General features: G+C 43.9%; 1 protein-coding gene across 1 annotated transcript; it reads right to left on the reverse strand.

Annotated features, from left to right (window-relative positions):
* Positions 1-1,157: 1,157 nt before the first annotated feature.
* On the reverse strand, positions 1,158-2,220 carry LOC118831914 (cofilin-1-like). Its single transcript, XM_036739398.1, has 2 exons — positions 1,960-2,220; positions 1,158-1,355 (listed from the first exon to the last, which is right to left on the reverse strand). Exons 1-2 carry the CDS (start codon positions 2,218-2,220, stop codon positions 1,158-1,160), a joined length of 459 nt encoding a protein of 152 aa, XP_036595293.1.
* Positions 2,221-18,806: the final 16,586 nt, after the last annotated feature.

An 18,806-nucleotide genomic window follows, 5' to 3' on the forward strand; every position in this document is an offset into this window, starting at 1 on the left:
TTGTCAACCTTAAAACAGTATGTAAATGCTAGTTATTACTATTAATTACTCTGCCAAGTACCTACTTTCCCCTTTCAATTTCCTTTTTTGTGTTGTCTTCCCCCATAGACTATAAGCTTCTTGAGGGCAGGGACTATCTTTTTATTTGTATTTATATCCCAAGTACTTAGTACAATGCCTGACACATAGTAGGTGCTTAATAAATGTGTATTGACTGACTGACTCAGTGAGGAAGTTGGTATTTTCATTCTCATTTTATGGAAGAGAAAAATGAAGCCTGAATGAACTAACGTTTTTATTAAGTGAGTATTAAGTGTTAAGCACTGAACTGAGCTCTGAGGCTACAAACACAAAAAGCAAGCACAGACCTTGCCCTCGAGGAGTTTACATTCTTTCTAATGTTGCTGTTCAGTCATTTCTGACTCTCTGCAACCCCATTTGGAGTTTTCTTGGCAAAAATACTAGTTTGCCATTTCCTTCTCCAGTTTATTTTACTGATGAGGAAACCGAGACAATCAAGATTACATGACCTGCCCAAGGTCACACAACCAGTAAATGTCTGAGATGAGATTTCAGCTCAAGTCTTGCCGACTCCAGTCCCAGGGCTCTAACCACTGTACTACCTAGCTGCTTATATATTCTTTTTTTTTTCCCTTTACTCACCTTTTCTTTATTCGTCTTTTTTTAAAAATTGAACTTTCTTTTTACTGGCCACATGAGTAACTGGGGAGGGAGGGAGGGGAGCCCATTGTGTGGGGGAGGGGCTCTTCACAACATTCCATTTATGCACAAAACTAAAAAACAAGCACAAAGCCACTATTGTGGTTAGAAGTTGGCAGCACCAGGGAAAGGGGAAAACTGGGGATGTCAGCTAAAAAATATGTTGGTCTCCCCCCAATCCAGGCATGAGGGGGTGCCAAGGCGTTGGTCTGGTACAACTCCAGAGGAATGAGAATATCAAAGGCAATTTGGGAAGGCCAGAGCCATCTGAGTGAAGTGGGGGAGGTCAGGGGTCAGGAGTGGTTTGGCAAATGGGTGAAGGGATTGCCCTGCCCCTGCTAGGATCTCCCCCAGCCCCTCAGGTCCTCCACTGAGCTTTAGCAGCCCTGGCCACGGGCCAAGGTGGGAGACTCACAAGGGCTTCCCCTCCAGGGAAGTCACAGCATTGACCCCAGTTTCTTTGCCAGGGTACAGCAGTCCTTCACTTCCTCATAACAGTTGGCTTGTAATTCGTGTTTGAGTCCTGTCAGTTTCTTCTTGATGGCGTCCTTGGAGCTCACATAGATCATTTTGCTCTTGAGGGGGGCACACTCAGGGGCCCAAAAGTTGAACACCAGGTCCTCCTCCTTTTTCTGCTTGTGTAATATCAATTAAGTTGGATGTCTTTGATTGAGCCTTATTAGGTGCTAAGCCCCAGGCCCAAACCCCTATATATTAGGTGCTAAACTGATGTGGGAGTGAAGCCCTCAAGATCCTAGGGGGTGGTGCTAACTCCAGAGCCAATATTAAGAGCCCAAGTTCTGGTAGCTCAGATGTATGATGATAGCTAAAGATTGCGTTAAAAGAGAAGACAGAGCTATTTGCTTAGGGATCTCCCTCTCGGTGGCTGGCTGATGTGGAGACTCTGGGCAGCTGTAGTTAAGAGCTCTCCAGCTTGTAAACCCAGATGTTCAGACTTGGTTAAACTCTGGTAACTATGCATTGGTATTTGAATCAGATAAGGTCTGTCTGTTGATGGTTGTAATTTGTTTGTATTTGCTCTGAAGCTCAGGGTGCTGGCTTTTTCCCCTGAACTAAGTGAATGATATTTGTATGCTGGATAAAAGTAAGATTGTTAACCTTTAACATTGCTTTCCTTAGTAAAGCAGATCAAAAGAACCTGGGCTTGCAGTGTTCTGTGTGCTGGTTGTTGTCGGTTTTGCACCCCCACAGGTGCTGCTAGCTAAATTATTGAAACACCTTGGTCTTGTAGGTAATATCGTAGAGGGCAGAGCAGCAGTCCTTGTCTGGCAGCATCTTGACAAAGGTGATGTAGGAGTCATCCACAGTGCCCACGAGGATCTCCTTGCCCTCCTCCAGCATGATGTTCTTGTCTTCGCTCAGGCAGAACACCACCGACTTCTTGTGCTTCTTCACCTCCTTGGATGTCGAGGACTGGCGAACCTTCATGTGGTTAAACACCTTGCTCACTGCATCTGAGACAGTCATCCCAGAGGCCATGGTTCCAGAAAGGAGTGAGGGAGGGAGGAAGGGAGGGTGAGAGAGGAAACAAGGGACACAGGAGAGAAGGGCATTGTTCCTTCACAGCTGCCTAGAGCTGACTGAACCTGCTTATGCTTTCTATTGGGGGAAACAAACAAGTAAGTAGGTGGGAGGGGGAGGGTGCACTTTTGTCCAGAAAATTACATGGATAGAGATTTGGAGCCATCGGCATAGGCCATAGATGGACACTCCAGTTTTGGGAATAATGGGAGAATTCATTTGCTCATTCCTTGTGTGTGTGTGTGTGTGTGTTTGAAGGGCTGTACGTGGGTATCTACTTGCTTCATCTCTCATTATGTGGACATGGGTGGGTCATTAGCAGGATGGGTTTATCAAATCTATATAGCTATGAGCATTGTTCCCACTAGCAAATCCCCATTTCTTCCCTGAATCAGCAGTATTGCACATGACCAGCTGGTCAGCCAGGGGCAAAGTGGGTAGTGTGCCTAAGCTGGCACACAGAACCGTGGGTTCAAATTGTGCCTCAGGCACATGCGAGCTGAAGGACCCTAAGTATATCACTTACTCTCAAGTTCCTCGTCTGTAAGACAGGCATGATAATTGTGCTTATTTCACAGGATTGCTATGAGGATCAAATGAGAATTTATGGAAAGTGCTTTGAAAAACTTGTTGTGCTATGTAAAGATTAGCTAATATCATATAATGCTGTAATGGCACCCACTACCCAAGGAAATAGACAAATGTACTTGGCTAGATATAGCATTCTTACTTTTACATTTTCACACATAGAATCAAGGGGAAAATAGTCAGAAATACATTTGTACAATGAAGAGCCCATAGCTTACCCCAGATTTAGGCAGTCGTCAGCTAGTCTATAGACACTCAGAAGCCAGGAGATCTCAGAAGGACGTAGAACTTTAGTCTCCCAGTTGTCCTCAGCTCCCATCTGCTGGTCAATGGAGTTTCCCAATACTGATTGGGGATGGGGAGTGGGTAGAAGTGTCAGGTGCTCTGAATGTTGGGGTTTTCCCCCCTCCCCCTTCAAGTTCTGTCACAGAGATCTGCCTTCAGTCTTTTCTCCTCTTGGCCATCTGGTACTGTTCACGAGTTGGACTATACCGGGCTTCACTTTCCCCTCTTCCTGGCTTGGTCATTGAGAATGAAGAGTTAGGTGTAGTCAAGGGCAGGTGAGACATGGAGTGAGGCATTGCTCAAATTGATGGACTCTCTTAGCTTCTCTCTCCTTGAACTCTTCAGTTTTGGTGTTGCAGTGTCCATGTTCCACCTGACTGTTCCTTTCCTCTATCTCCTTTGCAATTGGCTTTCTGCAGGGAGCCAAAACAAGGCACACAGACTTGGTTGTCATAGTGTGATTCCACCTGATGCATCTTTGTAACCCCAGTGTCTGTCCCATATAGGACATCTAATCCATTCTTACTGAATTTGAATGAGAATCCCAGAGATGCCAAGGTCAGGCAGGGTGCTTAGTGGTATGGTAGATTTGGCAGCAAGGAGATCTGAGTTCAAATCCTGCCACAGACACTAGCAGTGTGGTCCTGGGCAAGTCATTTAACTTCAAAATCTGCTTCCACCCAAGACTGCTGGACTCATTCTGGCTCCAACAGGTACCTTGTCCCCTTCTCTTCTGCTTTTTTCTTTTTATGTGTTGTCTTCCTCCATTAGAATGTAAGCTCCAGAAGGGTGGGGGTTATCTTTCTTTTTGGTTGTATTTATTTATATCCTCAGCTCTTACCACAGTACCTAGTATATAGTAAGAGCTTAATGAATGTGCTCTGTTTCTGTCTCTCTCATCTCTCGTTTTTCTTCCTTCATTCCCTCCCCTCTTCCCTCCCTCCTTTCCTCCCTCCTTCCTTACCACTTTCTGTCCCTCAGTCTCTGTGCCTCAGTTTCTTAATTTATAAAACAAGATGTTTCCAATTTCCCTTCCCACTCTATGATTGCCATTTTAGTACTTCTGAATGGTTAGCAGAAGCTAGAGAGATTGCATTCTTTTGCTTAATTCTGTGAAACAGGCAGAACTTACTTTTTCCATCTACTTAAAATAATAAATCTTCCCTGGTTTTGATTATGTGAATCTAAATTGTTTGCTTGATCTTTCTTGGTAATTGCCTCAGTTGTTTCCTTCCAGAGGATGTTACCAAATCCATCTCAATTTGTCTATTAACGCACAATCGCCCTCCACAAAGGTGGGGATCTGTGGCCACAGGGGGTGAGTCATGTTGGGGGGGGGGCGGCATAAACAATGGTGGTAGAGGGGGTGACTCTGAGCACCAAAGACCCGATGGGCTGAAGACATTTGAGACTGATTGATTCTGCCCTCATATTGTGGCTGAGTGATCCTTTGGTAGATGAGACACATGCTTTGGCTCTCCTGAGGTTTCTGTTAGGCTAATACGTGGGAACCTGACTCAGGGTGAGTGTCATTGTCAGCTTACATCCATGTGGCCATGGAGCATCACCACCAGCCCAGGAGATAGAGAAGCAAACAATTTAGGTCTGATGATCTTGAAGGTCACTGTGGCTGGGCCTCCACGAGTGTGGGAGAATCAGATGTAAAGGAAAATCTTGGCTGGACTGATCCTCCAGAATGGCTACTTCTGGGGTCTCAACCACCCTTCATCAGTGGTAAGTGAAAACCACCAAATCTTAAGATTGTGCCCAATGCTGCTACCCTTGTGTGGATATTCAGCCCTAGGTTCAGGCCTTTAACATTCCTCCGGAATCTCACTGGAACCCAAGCCTGTAGTTTAATGCCTTGGGATGATAGAACGGGATCTCTAAGTATTTTGACCAAAAGCACACTCTTGAATGGATAAGAGAGCCCCATTGTAATTCAATTCAATAAGCATTTGATAAGTACCTACTATATGCCAGGCACTGTTTCAGACACTGGGGATACAAGGACAAAAAAGTCTTTAAAGGAGCTTAAAATATAGCCAGGGCAGATAATATAGACATATAGTGGTGTACTTGGGACCCTTTCCTAGAAAAGAACTCTGGCCCATGGTTCTGTGGATCTGTGTCCAGTCTTGGAGAAATTCCAAAAAGAGAGAGTTAGGCTCTGAATACCACCCCTCCTCGTGCATGCTCAATGGCTTATAATGCCCCAACCTGAAAGTTTGAGGAAGATCTCTTCAACAAAGCCAAGGTATGCCTTATGTCTACTCCTCTGAAAGGGAGCATCCCTTTTCAAAAAGCTACTTAATGTACAAAGTGGACATCAGAAAATGGAATGGAATGGAAAAGCATTTATTAGGCACCACTATGGTCTAAGCGTCCTACTCTCTCATGTTAGATAACAAATACTGTTTGCTTGGAGTATAAATTTGCTCATTCTTTGGGAGTTGGGAAAAGGAAATAATCAATCAACCTACAAGTATTTATTAAGAGCTTATTGCATGCCAGAATTCATTTGCTGAGAGTTTCCTAATTGGTTGTTGAGTCTGAAGAGCTGATGTGGGGTACCACACCTGTTGGAAGAAGAGGCAGCTTTTGGATGTCTGCCCCTCTTAGGTGTAACCCTCCAAGTAACCAAATGTGCTCAAATTAAGGGGTGCAGAAGGAAGACCTTCCTCTATGCTGAAAATGATAGCCACTCCCCAAATAGAGCCAGAGCTTAATTATCTGGGTTTGTACGGAGGTCCTTGACTGCCTTGCTTCTCATGTGCCTCCTTCCTTTAGCATCAGCCTTTTGAATTGAAAGTCTAGAAAACTGCAGCATTGTTATTGCTCACTTGCAAGGTGGCGGCAATGGTGTTCAATAGAGGAGCACTGGCTGACAGCAGAGGGAAGTGCGTGTATTGAACAGTTTGACCCCCACCAGGATAGAGTCCTCCAGACTACAGACCAAGCATAGACAATGTCCAGTGCGAAGGTGAAATGCGAAATGGCTAATTGGCAGAATTGCTAAACTGGGTGATGCCTTGATGAGGCTTATCTAACTCTTCCGGCAGATTACAATTGTGTTTATGAGTAAGCTGCCCAATTCTGGTCTGATCATTCTGTAATGGACTAGTACTATGATCTTTTTCTTAAAGGCTTTGAAATCCCCTTTTCAAGTTGGAATAAATGAGCTGTTTCCTATCTGATTCATGCTTCTACATTCAGTATCTCTTATTTTCTCCTTTATTGGGAAACCCCTTAGACTTTGAGTCCTAACTTTCACTATTACATAATTAGTAACTTTCTCCAGGATGCTGTGAGGTGGGTAATGAGCCAATTATGTAAGAAAAGGAAGCCTCATTCCACTTTGAGAAGTCAGGTTACTTTCCCCTCTCTATTGATATATCCCAAAAGACTGGAAATGATCCTGGTATACCTGGATGAACCCTCGATGGCTGGGTTACAGAATAGAGAGAGAGGTGCAGGTTTCCAGCCCAACCTACTCTCATGCTTCTAACCTACATGCAAGATGTGTATAGACAGTACCATGAAGACCAGTTTGGCTGGACCTTAGAGTGGAGGAAGGGTGAATAATGGATAACCAACCTGGAAAGATAGACTGGAGATAGATTGGGAAAGTCTTTTAAAATGCCAAACAAAGAATTTTGCATTTTATCCTAAAGGTAATGGGAAGTCACAGAAGCTTCTTGGGAGGTAGGAGGGTGGGGAGAATGACATGTTCAGACCTGTATTTTAGGAGGATCAAATTGGCAGCTGTTCCCCTCAAGCATCTTCCTATACCATCCCATTCTCCACAGACCTGCCAGAGTGATTTTCCTAAAGCATAGGTCTGACCATTTCACTTTTCTACTAAGGAAATCCCAGGGCTCTATATTACTTCTAGGATCAAATTTAAATTCCTCTGTTGTCATTTAAAGCCCTTCACAACTTGGTCCCAAACTCTCCGTCTTTATCACACGTTACTCCCATTAACGCTCCCTATGTTTCAGTCGAATTGTCCTTGCTGTTCCCCACACTAAGCAACCCATTTCTCATCTCTGGGCTCGGGCTCTGGCTGTCCCTCATGCCTAGAATACATTTACTCCTAACCCTAACTTCTAGTTAGGAGTCTCCTTCAAGAGTCAGTTCAAGCACCAGAGCTTACCCAAGCAAGCCTTTCCTGATGCCCACAGCTGCTTGTGCCCTTCCCTCAAAATCACTTTCCATCCCTAGCCTGTAACTATACAGGTCCATGTTGTTTCCTGCAATAGAATATAAGGTCCTTGAAGGCAGGGTTAGTTTCATTTCTGTCTAAGTATGCCCAACAATAAGGACAGTTCCTGATATTGTAGGCTTTCACTAAATTTGCTTGCTGTCTGAAGATTAGCCTTCCTGGATGGGTTAGAAGGGAAAGAAACTCTTGGCAGAAAGATGTGGACATGATCAATTGCAGCGTAGGTGGTTCTAGTCAGACCACATCTGGATCCCGTATTGTATTCCATTCTGGGGGCTGCCTGTGGAAGGACATTGAAAAACTGGCAAACATCCAGATTAGAGGGAGCCAAGTGATGAGGAGTCTTGAGACTATATATATGTTCTTAGGTCAAAGAAGAGATTTGGGAGAAAGGTGGTGGTGAGTGATAGCTGTCTTCAAGTATCTGAAGGCTATTGTGTAGAAGAGGGATCAGACTTCATCTTGACCCTCGTAGGCGGAACTAGGAACAGTGGGTGAAAGTTGTAATGAAGCAGATTTAAGGTTTGAGATTAGAAAAAGGTTCCTATGAAATTAAAATGATCAAAAGGTGTAATGGTGGCCATGGAAGCAATGAGATCCCCCTTATTGAAAGTCTTCAGATCAAGGCTGGGTGACCACTTGATGGCTGTATTGTAAAGAGCTGCTAGTTGGTATAGATGAAGACTAGGTTCCTTCTACCTCTCAGATTTGGAGATCTTTATATGAAAGATTTTGTTCTGGGATGGGATACAATCAGCCCTGAGTACTGGGGAAATGGAATATCATGGTGGTAAATGGAAACACAGCTCATCCAGTGTCTCCGATCCTTGGTCATGCAGAATCCAAACAAACTCCAAGCCAGTCCAGGAGGCAAAAGTTCCATGGCTCAGAGCTCAGTGATAGTCCTGAATCACCCTGGTGGAAATTTCTTTTTCATTGCTGACATTTTAAATGTTTTTTCTCCAAATGGCCCCATTGTACATGTTCCCTCTTTGGATGATAGGCTCCCCAATGACAAGCAAAATGTCTTCAGTGGATCTGATGCCTCCCTGCAACTATTCCTCAATAGTACCTTCCATATATATTTCTTTATACCCACGTCTGGCTACTGCTCATGAACAATATCCGGGGCTTCCACTTCTTTTGTGTTTGGTGGCAGCAGCAGCAACAACAGTAATGATATCAGGTTGATAGCTTAAATAGTGTTTGAGGAGTTCCAGATTTTCCCCCACAACAATCTTGGGTAGTAGGGAGTGCTGGGATTATTATAATATGAGGAAACTGAGTCTCAGGGATGCTAAGTACATCAGCTCCTGATCATGCAGTTGAGTGGCCAGATGGGCTAGCTTGGGAGCTTTGGATCAGACATAAATTTAGAAGTAGAAGGATACCCTAGGGGCAATGAAGTTCAATGCCCCTCATTTTACAAATGAAGAAAAGAAGGCTAAGAGATAAGTGACTTGCCCAAGGTCACACAATCATATCGTATAAGGATTGTTTTATGTCTTTTTACAAGTAAGGATACTGAGGTTCAGAGGAATTGTGGGGCTCACAACTGCCAGGCTGGTAAGTAGGAGAAGTGGTGCTAGAACACATGGTTTCTCACACAAGTCTTCTAGATTTCCTATGCTACCCAGCTCTACTGCCACCTAGATGTGACTTTGGATAAATCACTTCCCCTGCTCTCTGCTTCAGTTTACTCATTTTACAAATGACTTCTGAGTCTATAACTGTGATCATGTGGCCTTCTAATCATAGCCTAACATCTTTCCTCTTCCTTAAAGATATAGACATATTGCAGGGCCCATGGATTTTAAGGGCAAGACTTTGACTGTATTGCCATTAGGGCACCAGGACTAACTTTACTGCTGAGATCTTTAACTGTCTCATAAATCTCAACTCTTACAATGAGATCTGGGAATTCCACTCCATGGCTGTGAAAATATCATGTCTCTCCGAGCTCAGCCCAGGCTGTAACTTTGCATGGGGTGGGAGAGAGGGTGTGTGGGCCCAGCTGGAATGCCAGTGACTCTTGGATTCAGGTTTCCAGGCCAAGAAGCAGGAATAGAAGCCAAGTTAGCAGTTTTACATGAGGGGGAGGAAGGGACCAGATGGATTGTGAAACAGGAGAGAGTGTCAAGCTCAGCTACGTACATTCTAATGAGGGTCTATGAGTCCTTTTAAGAGATGCTCTAGGAATGACGGCAGGTGCTTGGTTCCCCTAATTATACAATACATTCCCCCCCCACACACACACTCACACACAAAACAAATATGTAATCTCTTTCTATCTATATTTGTATATCTATATCCTGCAAAAGTTAAGTGAAGTAAAGAAACTGAGGTCCAGCAAGTTTTGGTAACTTGCCCAAGGTCACATAGGTATTGAGTGGAGAGTCAACATTTGAAACCAAGCCATGGAGTTAGGTAAGATGGAGAGATAGTGATAGAGATAAATGGAGACATAGCTATCTGTCCTTATATCTATCTGTATCTATCAATAGAGAGAGTTAGGCTACATATACAAACACACACATATACTATCTGTATAGAGTTAGGATTATCTATCTATCTATCATATATATGTATACACATATGCAAAATGCATGTAGTGATTTCGTTAAATTTTTTTATTTTTCAGCATTAATTTTCACAAAAGTTTGAATTAACAAATTTTCTCCCCATTTCTACCCTCCCAACACTCCAAGATGGCATATATTCTGATTACCCCATTCCCCAGTCAGTCCTCCCTTCTGTCACCCTACTCCCCCCCATCCCCTTTTCCTTTACTTTCTTGTAGGGCAAGATAGATGTTTATGCCCCATTGCCTGTATATCTTATTTCCTAGTTGCATGCAAAAACTTTTTTTTGAACATCTTCTTTTAAAACTTTGAGCTCCAAATTCTCTCTCCTCTTACCTCCCCACCCACCCTCCCTAAAAAGGCAAGCAATTCAACATAGGCCACATGTGTGTCATTATGCAAAACCCTTCCACAATACTCATGTTGTGAAAGACTAACTATATTTTGCTCTTTCCTATCCTATCCCCCTTTATTGAATTTTCTCCCTTGACCCCGTCCTTTTTCAAAAGAGTTTGCTTTTGATTACCTCCTCCCCCTATCTGCCCTCCCTTCTATCATCCCTCCTTTTTATCTCCTTCCTCCTTCTTTCCTGTGGGGTAAAATACCCAATTGAGTGTGTATGTTATTCCCTCCTCAGGTCAAATCCGATGAGAGCAAGATTCACTCAATCCCCCTCACCTGCCCCTTCTTCCCTCCCAACAGAACTGCTATTTCTTGCCACTTTTATGTGAGATAATTTACTCCATTCTATCTTTCCCTTTCTCCCTCTCTCAATATATTTCTCTCTCATCCCTTAATTTGATTTTATTTTTTTAGATATCATCCCTTCATATTCAACTCACCCTGTGCCCTCTGTCTATATACATATACAAACACACATACATAGATATGTGTGTGTGTGTGTGTGTGTGTGTGTGGTCACTAACTTCCACTTGCTCCAATCTAATTTTTAAGGTAGTATTTTCTTCAGTGGTCTTTTGGACCTCCTTTTCCATTTGGCTAATTCTGCCTTTCAAGGCATTCTTCTCCTCATTGGCTTTTTGGAGTTCTTTGGCCATTTGAGTTAGTCTATTTTTTAAGGTGTTGTTTTCTTCAGTATTTTTTTTGGGTCTCCTTTAGCAAGTCATTGACTTGTTTTTCATGGTTTTCTCACATCATTCTCATTTCTCATCCCAATTTTTCCTCTACTTCTCTAACTTGCTTTTCCAAAACCTTTTGGAGCTCTTCCATGGCCTGAGACCAGTACATATTTTTCTTGGAGGCTTTTGATGTAGGCCCTTTGAGTTTGTTGACTTCTTCTGGCTGTATGTTTTGGTCTTCTTTGTCACCAAAGAAAGATTCCAAAGTCTGAGTCTGAATCTGAGTCCATTTTCAGTGCCTGGCCATGTTCCCAGCCAACTACTTGACCCTTGAGTTTTTTGTCAGAGTATGACCGCTTATAGAATATAGAGTACTTTATTCCAAGCTTGAAGGGATGCACTATTGTTTTCAGAGCTATTTCTCACAGCAAGCTCTGCCACATCAGCGTCCCTCCTCCCCCAAGAACTGCCAATCCGGACCTGATTCAGATCTTAAGCAGGCTCTCCCCTCCTGCTCTTATCTGCCATTTGATTCCTCCCACCAGGTGGGCCTGGGGCCGGAAGCAACTGCAGCAGTAGTTCTGTAGCTGCACTACCTCTGCTGCCCCTGGGGCGGTGGCTGAACCTGGAACTCCTTTCACTCTGTCCCCAAAGCTTTTCCTACTAACCTTCTCTGTTGTCTTTGATGTTTGTGGGTTGAGAAGTCCGGTAACTGCCACAGCTCACTGATTCAGGGTGCTAGGGACTCTTCTGCCTGGCTCCTAGTCCGATTGGTCTGGGCGCAGGCCATGCTGGGCTCTGCTCCACTCTGCTCCCAGCTCCGTGTACGATAGACCTTACCGTCCAGGCTGTCCTGGGCTGGAGCTCTGCTTCCCTCTGCTATTTTGTGGGTTCTGCAGTTTTAGAATTGGTTCAGAGCCATTTTTTAGTCTGGTGAATTCTATATAGATGCCATCACAGAAGAATATTTTCAAATACACAAAATGATTACCAAGAAAACTAATTATGTTGACTACAGTTATCAAAATGTTAAAAAAAAACCCACCTTTGTGGGCCTCAGGGTAAGAACCACTGTGTCTAGACAACAGAGGCCACTTGAAAATTCAAGTGCATTTTCCAAAGTGAGCCAGAGGCCCTTAGTAGCTATTTTCTTTCCCTTGAGAAAGGCCAGCCTCTTAAAAGTTGCTCTGGATTGGCTGAGCCTGCCCTCTTCCCACAGCCTTCAGTGGGACTGATGAGAAGCTTGAGCACATGCTCAGGGCTCCATTGACTACTCTCTATTGAAAGCAGGGTGACTCAAGAATTTGAGGGCAAACAAACTCTTCTTTGAAGTGGACACAGAGAGGCATTGTGTCTAGGACTAGAGAGGTTGCAGCCTAGCAGTGTTAGAGGAGATTAGGAGGTGTGGGGGAGGGGAGAGAGGAAGGGAAGGATAGATGGGTAGGAGGGAGGGGGGAAGGGAGAGAGGAGGAGAGTAAGAGAAGGGAAGGGGAGGGGAGAAAGAAAGTGGGGAAAAAGGAGAGGAAGAAAAGGGGGAGGGGAAGTTGATCATTCTGTTTGTTATTTGAGGGGCTGTCTGATGGAAAAGGGATGGTCTCGCTCTGCTTGGCCCCAGAAAACAGAACAAAGGGCAAAGGCAGGAAGGTGCAAAGAAGTCAATTAAAGCTGAACATCAAACTACTGTCAAGTGTGAAAAATGGCCCAGAGACACAGCAGGGTCCCCCTCCCAGGAGGCCTTTAACAAAGGCTGGCTGACACGTTTTGTAGAGTGGACTCTTGTTTGGAGGTGGCTTGGGCCCCAGTAGCTGCTGAGGCCCCATCCAGCCCTGAAATCTTGTGTATGGCCACCTGAAAACCACTTTTAGGGCTCCCCAAAACCTTGGATGTGGAAGAAAGCTTAGCTTGTGTCCTTTTTGTTAAATCTTTAGTTGAGTTTCTCTTTCCAAAATATGCAATCTCTTGGCTACCTCCCTTTCTAAAGCTGAATCAGAAGAAGCTTCAAGCTTCATCAGGCAGATGGGGTAAGATGTGGGTGGGACAGAAAAACCGAAGTTGACGCAGAGAGATATGGGGGGCTGTGTACACAAATTATCCCAAAGCCGCCTTTCCTTCTTTCTCCTTTCTTTCCTGCTCCCCAGAAGCTCTCCCTTTTCCTCTACTCTCGCTCATACTGAACAAAGCTAATGGAAGTAATGTCCAGTGTTGATCATTGGAGGGGGCCTTAAAGGGTCCATGGTCTAAATGCTCCTTTTTCGCAAGATGAGGTTAAGTGACTTTAATCAGCAAAGCCAGGATCTGGACCCAGGTCCTCTGACTTCCAATCCTGTGCTCTTTCCATTTGGCCAAAATGCTGAGTGATGTCACAACTTTCCAGTACCTTGTGCCCCTTAAAACAAAAGGTCTCGGGTTTAGCACAATGAGGGGAATTTGGGAATCTGTGGAGTTTTCCTTAATGAAAGGATCTGAACCGCTGCCCTTGATTCTTCCCAATGAACTTAGACATCAGTGAAGTGGAAAAGGAAAGCTTGGTCCTAGTGGACAGGAACTGGAGAAAGCTGGACTAAAGAATGCCACCTGGAAAGTTCTGGATCTAAGAAACAACCTTAAGACGAAATGCTTCTTACTCTGTTTTTAGCACCAATTTCTAACAGTGCTTGGAGATAACTAAGAATTTTCAGAGGCAAATTTATAGCCTAACTCCAAATCGTACAATGAAAGTATTTAAAGTTACAAACGATATAATGAAAAGGGGTCTGGCTTTGGGGGCACAGGACTTGGGTTCATATCCCGACTCTTCCACTTCCCACCGGTGTAACTTTGGACAAGTTACAAAACTATTTAGCCCTCAGTTTCCTTGGCTTTTGTGTTTGTCTTCCTAAGCTGCTAGTCAGCAGGTTCAAAGTGTTTCCTATGTCAGGCACTGTGCTAGGTGTTGGGGATAGAATAGCAAACAATAAAATGCCCCCCCCCCTTATATTTTAATGGGTGAACCAACATATAAATAACTAAGAGAAACACAACGTATACAGAGTGGATGGAAGGTGAGAGAGAGAAAAGTGGCACCGCTCAGAAATTCAACTAGGGTGGGGTGACTGGGACTTTGTATCAGTATGCCTGAATCTAGAGAGAGCTCCAAAATCACTGGCAGTCCTTCAACAGAAGAAAAAGCAGAATGAGCATTAATTAGCCAGAAGAATTAATCCAAATAGGAAACTTCCAGATGGCCCAGTTCTTCCCCAGTTGCCACCTCATCGATGAGCTCCTCCTTAGCCTGATTTTACCCCAGTTTGCTCCTTCTCAGTGCCAACCTGCTGACTTATGGGGCACATTTGGAACTGTTTGTCTCAAGTGCAAACCTTGCTAATTTGAGCTCTGTCCTTGCTTAATCCTTGGCTCATTTTTAAAGGAACTGTAGTTAGTGGATGGAATTTTACAGGGAGAGTCCCAGCTCAGAGACACTCAGCCTTTTGCCTTGGACCCCAGACCCACTTAAAGGGTCAGATTAGACTTTGCTAATCTTGTAGTGTAGCAAAGACTTCTATGGTGGAGAATTTTGCAGTCCTAACTTTGGGGCCTAATTTCCTCAAATTGTTAACAATGCTCCCTCCCCAAATAAAACCACTTAAGGGTGTAAGAAACATTAGATATACATTTGTAAGGTTCTTACCTCTCCCTAAATCTCTCCAAAGATACAAAAGGTGAGAAAATAAAGCTTGGGGCAGGTCTCCATAGCTGAATAGAGGGACTTTCACTATCTGCCCAGGAGCTTCTTAGAGCCTTACCCCAAACACAACAAAACATTGTACAGAAAGGATTTCTAAAAGTCTCAAGGAAGTGTTGTCTTAAGCTTTTTTCCTTTATGTTTTTAAAATGTCAGCTATTATTAATGTTGCTGTAATTGCTATTATCATGACCTGACCTATGACTTCGTTGTTACAGGGAACCATGAGTGAGAAACTGGTTCTATCCACATGGATCAGCACCGGCGTGGCAATGTATAGTCTTGAGGTTGCCTGGGACATCGCAAGGTTAAGTGATTCACCTAAGGTTGTGGCAGAGCCGGGTTTAGAACTCAGCTCTTCCTACTCCAAGGCTAGCCCACCCCCTACTCCTCTTTTTTTTAATTACTACTGCTAACAACAGCTATGATAACCACACAGTACATTTAGTGTATTATTATTATTATGAATAAATACAAAAGCCTAGAGATTTGATGTCTCAGTTGTAAACGTTTGTAACTCTACCAATTTTCTAGTTAATCATAGAACCATAGGTTGTAGATTTAGACAAATCCCCTCATTGTACGGATGAGGAAAGAGATTCAGAGAAAGGCTTGTCCAAGGTCCTAAGTAATGAGAGGCAAAACCGCCCCCTGCACTCCCTCCTCAGACCAAGCTTGTGTGTCCTGCTGATATTTGTTTCCAGCAATGGCCAATGTTTGTATGGTTTATTTATATGTTATTTATTACAATCTTTAAAATAAAACATTTTCCCTTCCTTATGTGAATTAGGTACTACAATTGTTGACATTTTGAAGGTGAAGAAGCTGAGTTTCAGAGAAGTACAGTGACTTGCCCAGGGTCACACAGCTAGTAGGCATCATAGACAAGATTGGAACTCAGGTCTTCCCAGTTCTCTGTCTGCTATTTGATGTTACCTGTCAATGGAAGGCTGTCTCCTTAAGCCTGTGCTCTTGTGCTCATGTGAGCCTGAGTGGGTATGGAGTCGAACCTTTGGGTGGGAGTGGTGTTTGTATTTTGCTTAATGTCTTCAGTAAGAGTAGGAGGGTGTCTTCTAAATGGAACAGGGAGCTGAGGCTGCTCTGGGACACCCTCATAGGAGCAGGGAGCCAAGAAGGAAGGCTCCAACGAACATCTTTAGCACTACAGAGTGGGGCCACCTCCATGGCTAGTGTTGCATAACCGAGGTTAAGCAGAAGTTTTCCAGAATAGACGCATCATCTGAGAACAGCTGAGTTCTTCCCCCTTGATCTGTCAAACTCAATGAAAGGCAATTGTGTTGCCTTTGATGGACCAAGAAATAAATAACTGGCTAAAACTCCCACCTTAGGAGTCCATGGGCACAGGATTGCAGGATCAAGAGGTGATGTTGTGGAGGCTTTGAGGGGAGCACTGTAACCTCCCTCAGTCCCATTACACCACCCTCTGATGCATTAGTGACCTTTTGTCCAACACTGAGTTAAGGAAAAAACTTGTTCATTGAACTGAGCTAATCATTACAGCATTTTGGAAATTTCATATTCATAAAACTGGCCACATTTCTCAAATTTTGAAATAAGAGCTATTATCTCCAATGTACCTGCTCTTCTCTAGCCCACCTTGGGCCCTGACCTCACCTCTAGATTTGTAAACCAAGGGAGTAGGGCTTAACCTTTGAGAATCCTTTTGTCTATTACTTCAGCCACAGCTGGGGATCCATTGATGTCCAACCCGTAAAATATTCCTTTTCGTTGGCAAGGACTGTAGGGAGGAGTGAAAGATAGAATGGGAGAGGGCTCTGGAAAGCCTTAATACATGGGTGTGTTCTCTCCTCATGCAACTCCATGGAATTCCCCCTTGCAAAATCTGGCCTAACCTACAGAAAGCAGTTCTATACTTGAATAAACTTCTCAGCCAACCACTAGAAGGAAAACTCCCTCTTCTGTCAAAGGAAAGCAAGTCCCACTGTCCACCACCCAGGTCAGACCACATGTGGACTATTGTATTTAGTGTGGAAGGGCATCAAGAAGCAGCCAGAAGAGCCTGCCAGGAGGATGAAGTCCCTCAAGTTCCTTCCACGTGCTGAGCTGTTGAAGGACGTGGAGGATGGGGGCGCACACAATAGCTATCTTCAAGTAAGTCTAGCCAACAAGCATTTATTAAGTGCCAGACATTGTGCTAAGTAGTGGGGATACAAAGAAAGGCAAAAAGCTGTCCCTGACCTCAAGGAGCTCACTAACTAAGGAGGGGAAACAAAATGCAAACAGCTGTGTACAGATGAGATATATTCAGGATAAATTAGAGATAATCTCAGATGGAAAGCACTAGAATCAAGAGACTGGGAAAGGCTTCCTGTGGAAGCTGGGCTTTTAGTTAGGACTGGAAGGAAGCTAGGAAAGCTGGGAGGCAGAGGGAGAACATTTCGGGTATGGGTATGGCGGGGTGAAAATGCCCAGAGTTGGGGGATGAGTCTTGTGTGCAAGGAACAGCAAGTACTAGAAAGGAATGATATACAAAGGAGAGATCAGTCTTAATTCATTTGGCCCCAAGAAACTGAATTTGGAACAATTGGGGGAAGGTACCGAGAGGCCAATCCGGCTTAATGTAAAGAAAAAGTCCCTACCTGTCAAAGCTGTCAGAGGTAGGAGTCTCTCGTTGGAGCCCTTCCAGCAATGGCTGATTGAGAAGACCAGCTGGCCTCCAAGGTCCCTGCCCACCTGGAAATTCTGTGATCTCTACAACCTGCCACTTCTAGCTCCTAATCCTCTGATTTTGGGTGTAAACACTTGGGTTTAGGCATTATGGGATTTTTTTTTATGTGACAGTGATGGTCACAGAAGTCTGGGCTCTGGAGATGCAGGGCCTTGGTTTTAGTTCCGTTGTCTTCTAAGAGACATGTGATATAGCAGATGGTAAAGGAGACCTGGATTCTAATCCTACCTCAAACATTTACAACATTCACCAACAGGAAACTAGGTGGTACAGTGGATAGAACACTGGGCCTAGACTCAGGAAGACCTGAGTTCTAATCCTACCTCGGACATTGCCTATGTGGCTCTTGGAGTGACTTGACCTTTGCCTGTCAGTTTCCTCATCTATGAATATGTATATATATATATATATATATATATATATATATATATATATGTATATATATATATATCTACCCCACAGGGTTGCTTTGAAGATCAAATGAGATAACAATTGCAAAGAAATGCCATATAAATTCTAGCTATTATTAATATTTATTTTGTGCTGGCCTATGGCATACAAAGATTAAAAAAAGAAAGTATTTATTCTTGCAAGTGATTTAAATTCTCCTGCCAGGAGCACTGGCCTGGAGGTTAAGAGTAGAACCCACGTCTTCCAAGACTAGGGCCAAGCACCAACTATCCCAGGACAATTTACCACCTTTCTGGGACTATATCTGTCAAACAAAAATGGGAGAAAACAGGCAAAGTACTTTGTAGTTCTTCAAGCTTGCTACACAAACATAACTCCTTCCTGTTCTCTGCACTTCACCACTGCACTTCAAACACCCTCTCTCCCCAGAAGTTCACTCGTAGAGTCAGGCTTGGCATTGAGCACTGCCATACAAGCAAAAGCAAAAAACGAATTCCTGCCCTCAAGGAGCTTACATTGGAATAGGGGAGACACCACGCATACAAACAAATACTGCCCTGCAGTGAGTTCTAACCCACTGGGAAATTTTAAGTGTGGGCATTTATGCCTGGGAATCTGGCAACGGCTCCAAATCAGGACTGATTTATTGACTTGTTTTGTGGATTGTCTAGCCTTTAGAAAGTGGCCATAATGCCAGTTGAAGTTCAAAGACTGTCATGGATACATTTCCCCTCTGGAGAGGTGCTTGTTAAACAGCTACCAGCACACTCCCACCTGCAGAGTGGATAGAAGGTAACTTTGGAGTGGAAAACACCAGCAGTCTGGAGAACCACCAGGAAACCCTTGTCATTAGGGAGTGTTTGAGCTGAGTTTTGAACCTAATAGGTGGAGGTGAAGAGGAAAAGCACTCCAGGTATGAGCCACAGCCCACGTCCCGGAGATA

Source organism: Trichosurus vulpecula, chromosome 9, assembly GCF_011100635.1.
Source record: "Trichosurus vulpecula isolate mTriVul1 chromosome 9, mTriVul1.pri, whole genome shotgun sequence".
NCBI lineage: Eukaryota > Metazoa > Chordata > Mammalia > Diprotodontia > Phalangeridae > Trichosurus > Trichosurus vulpecula.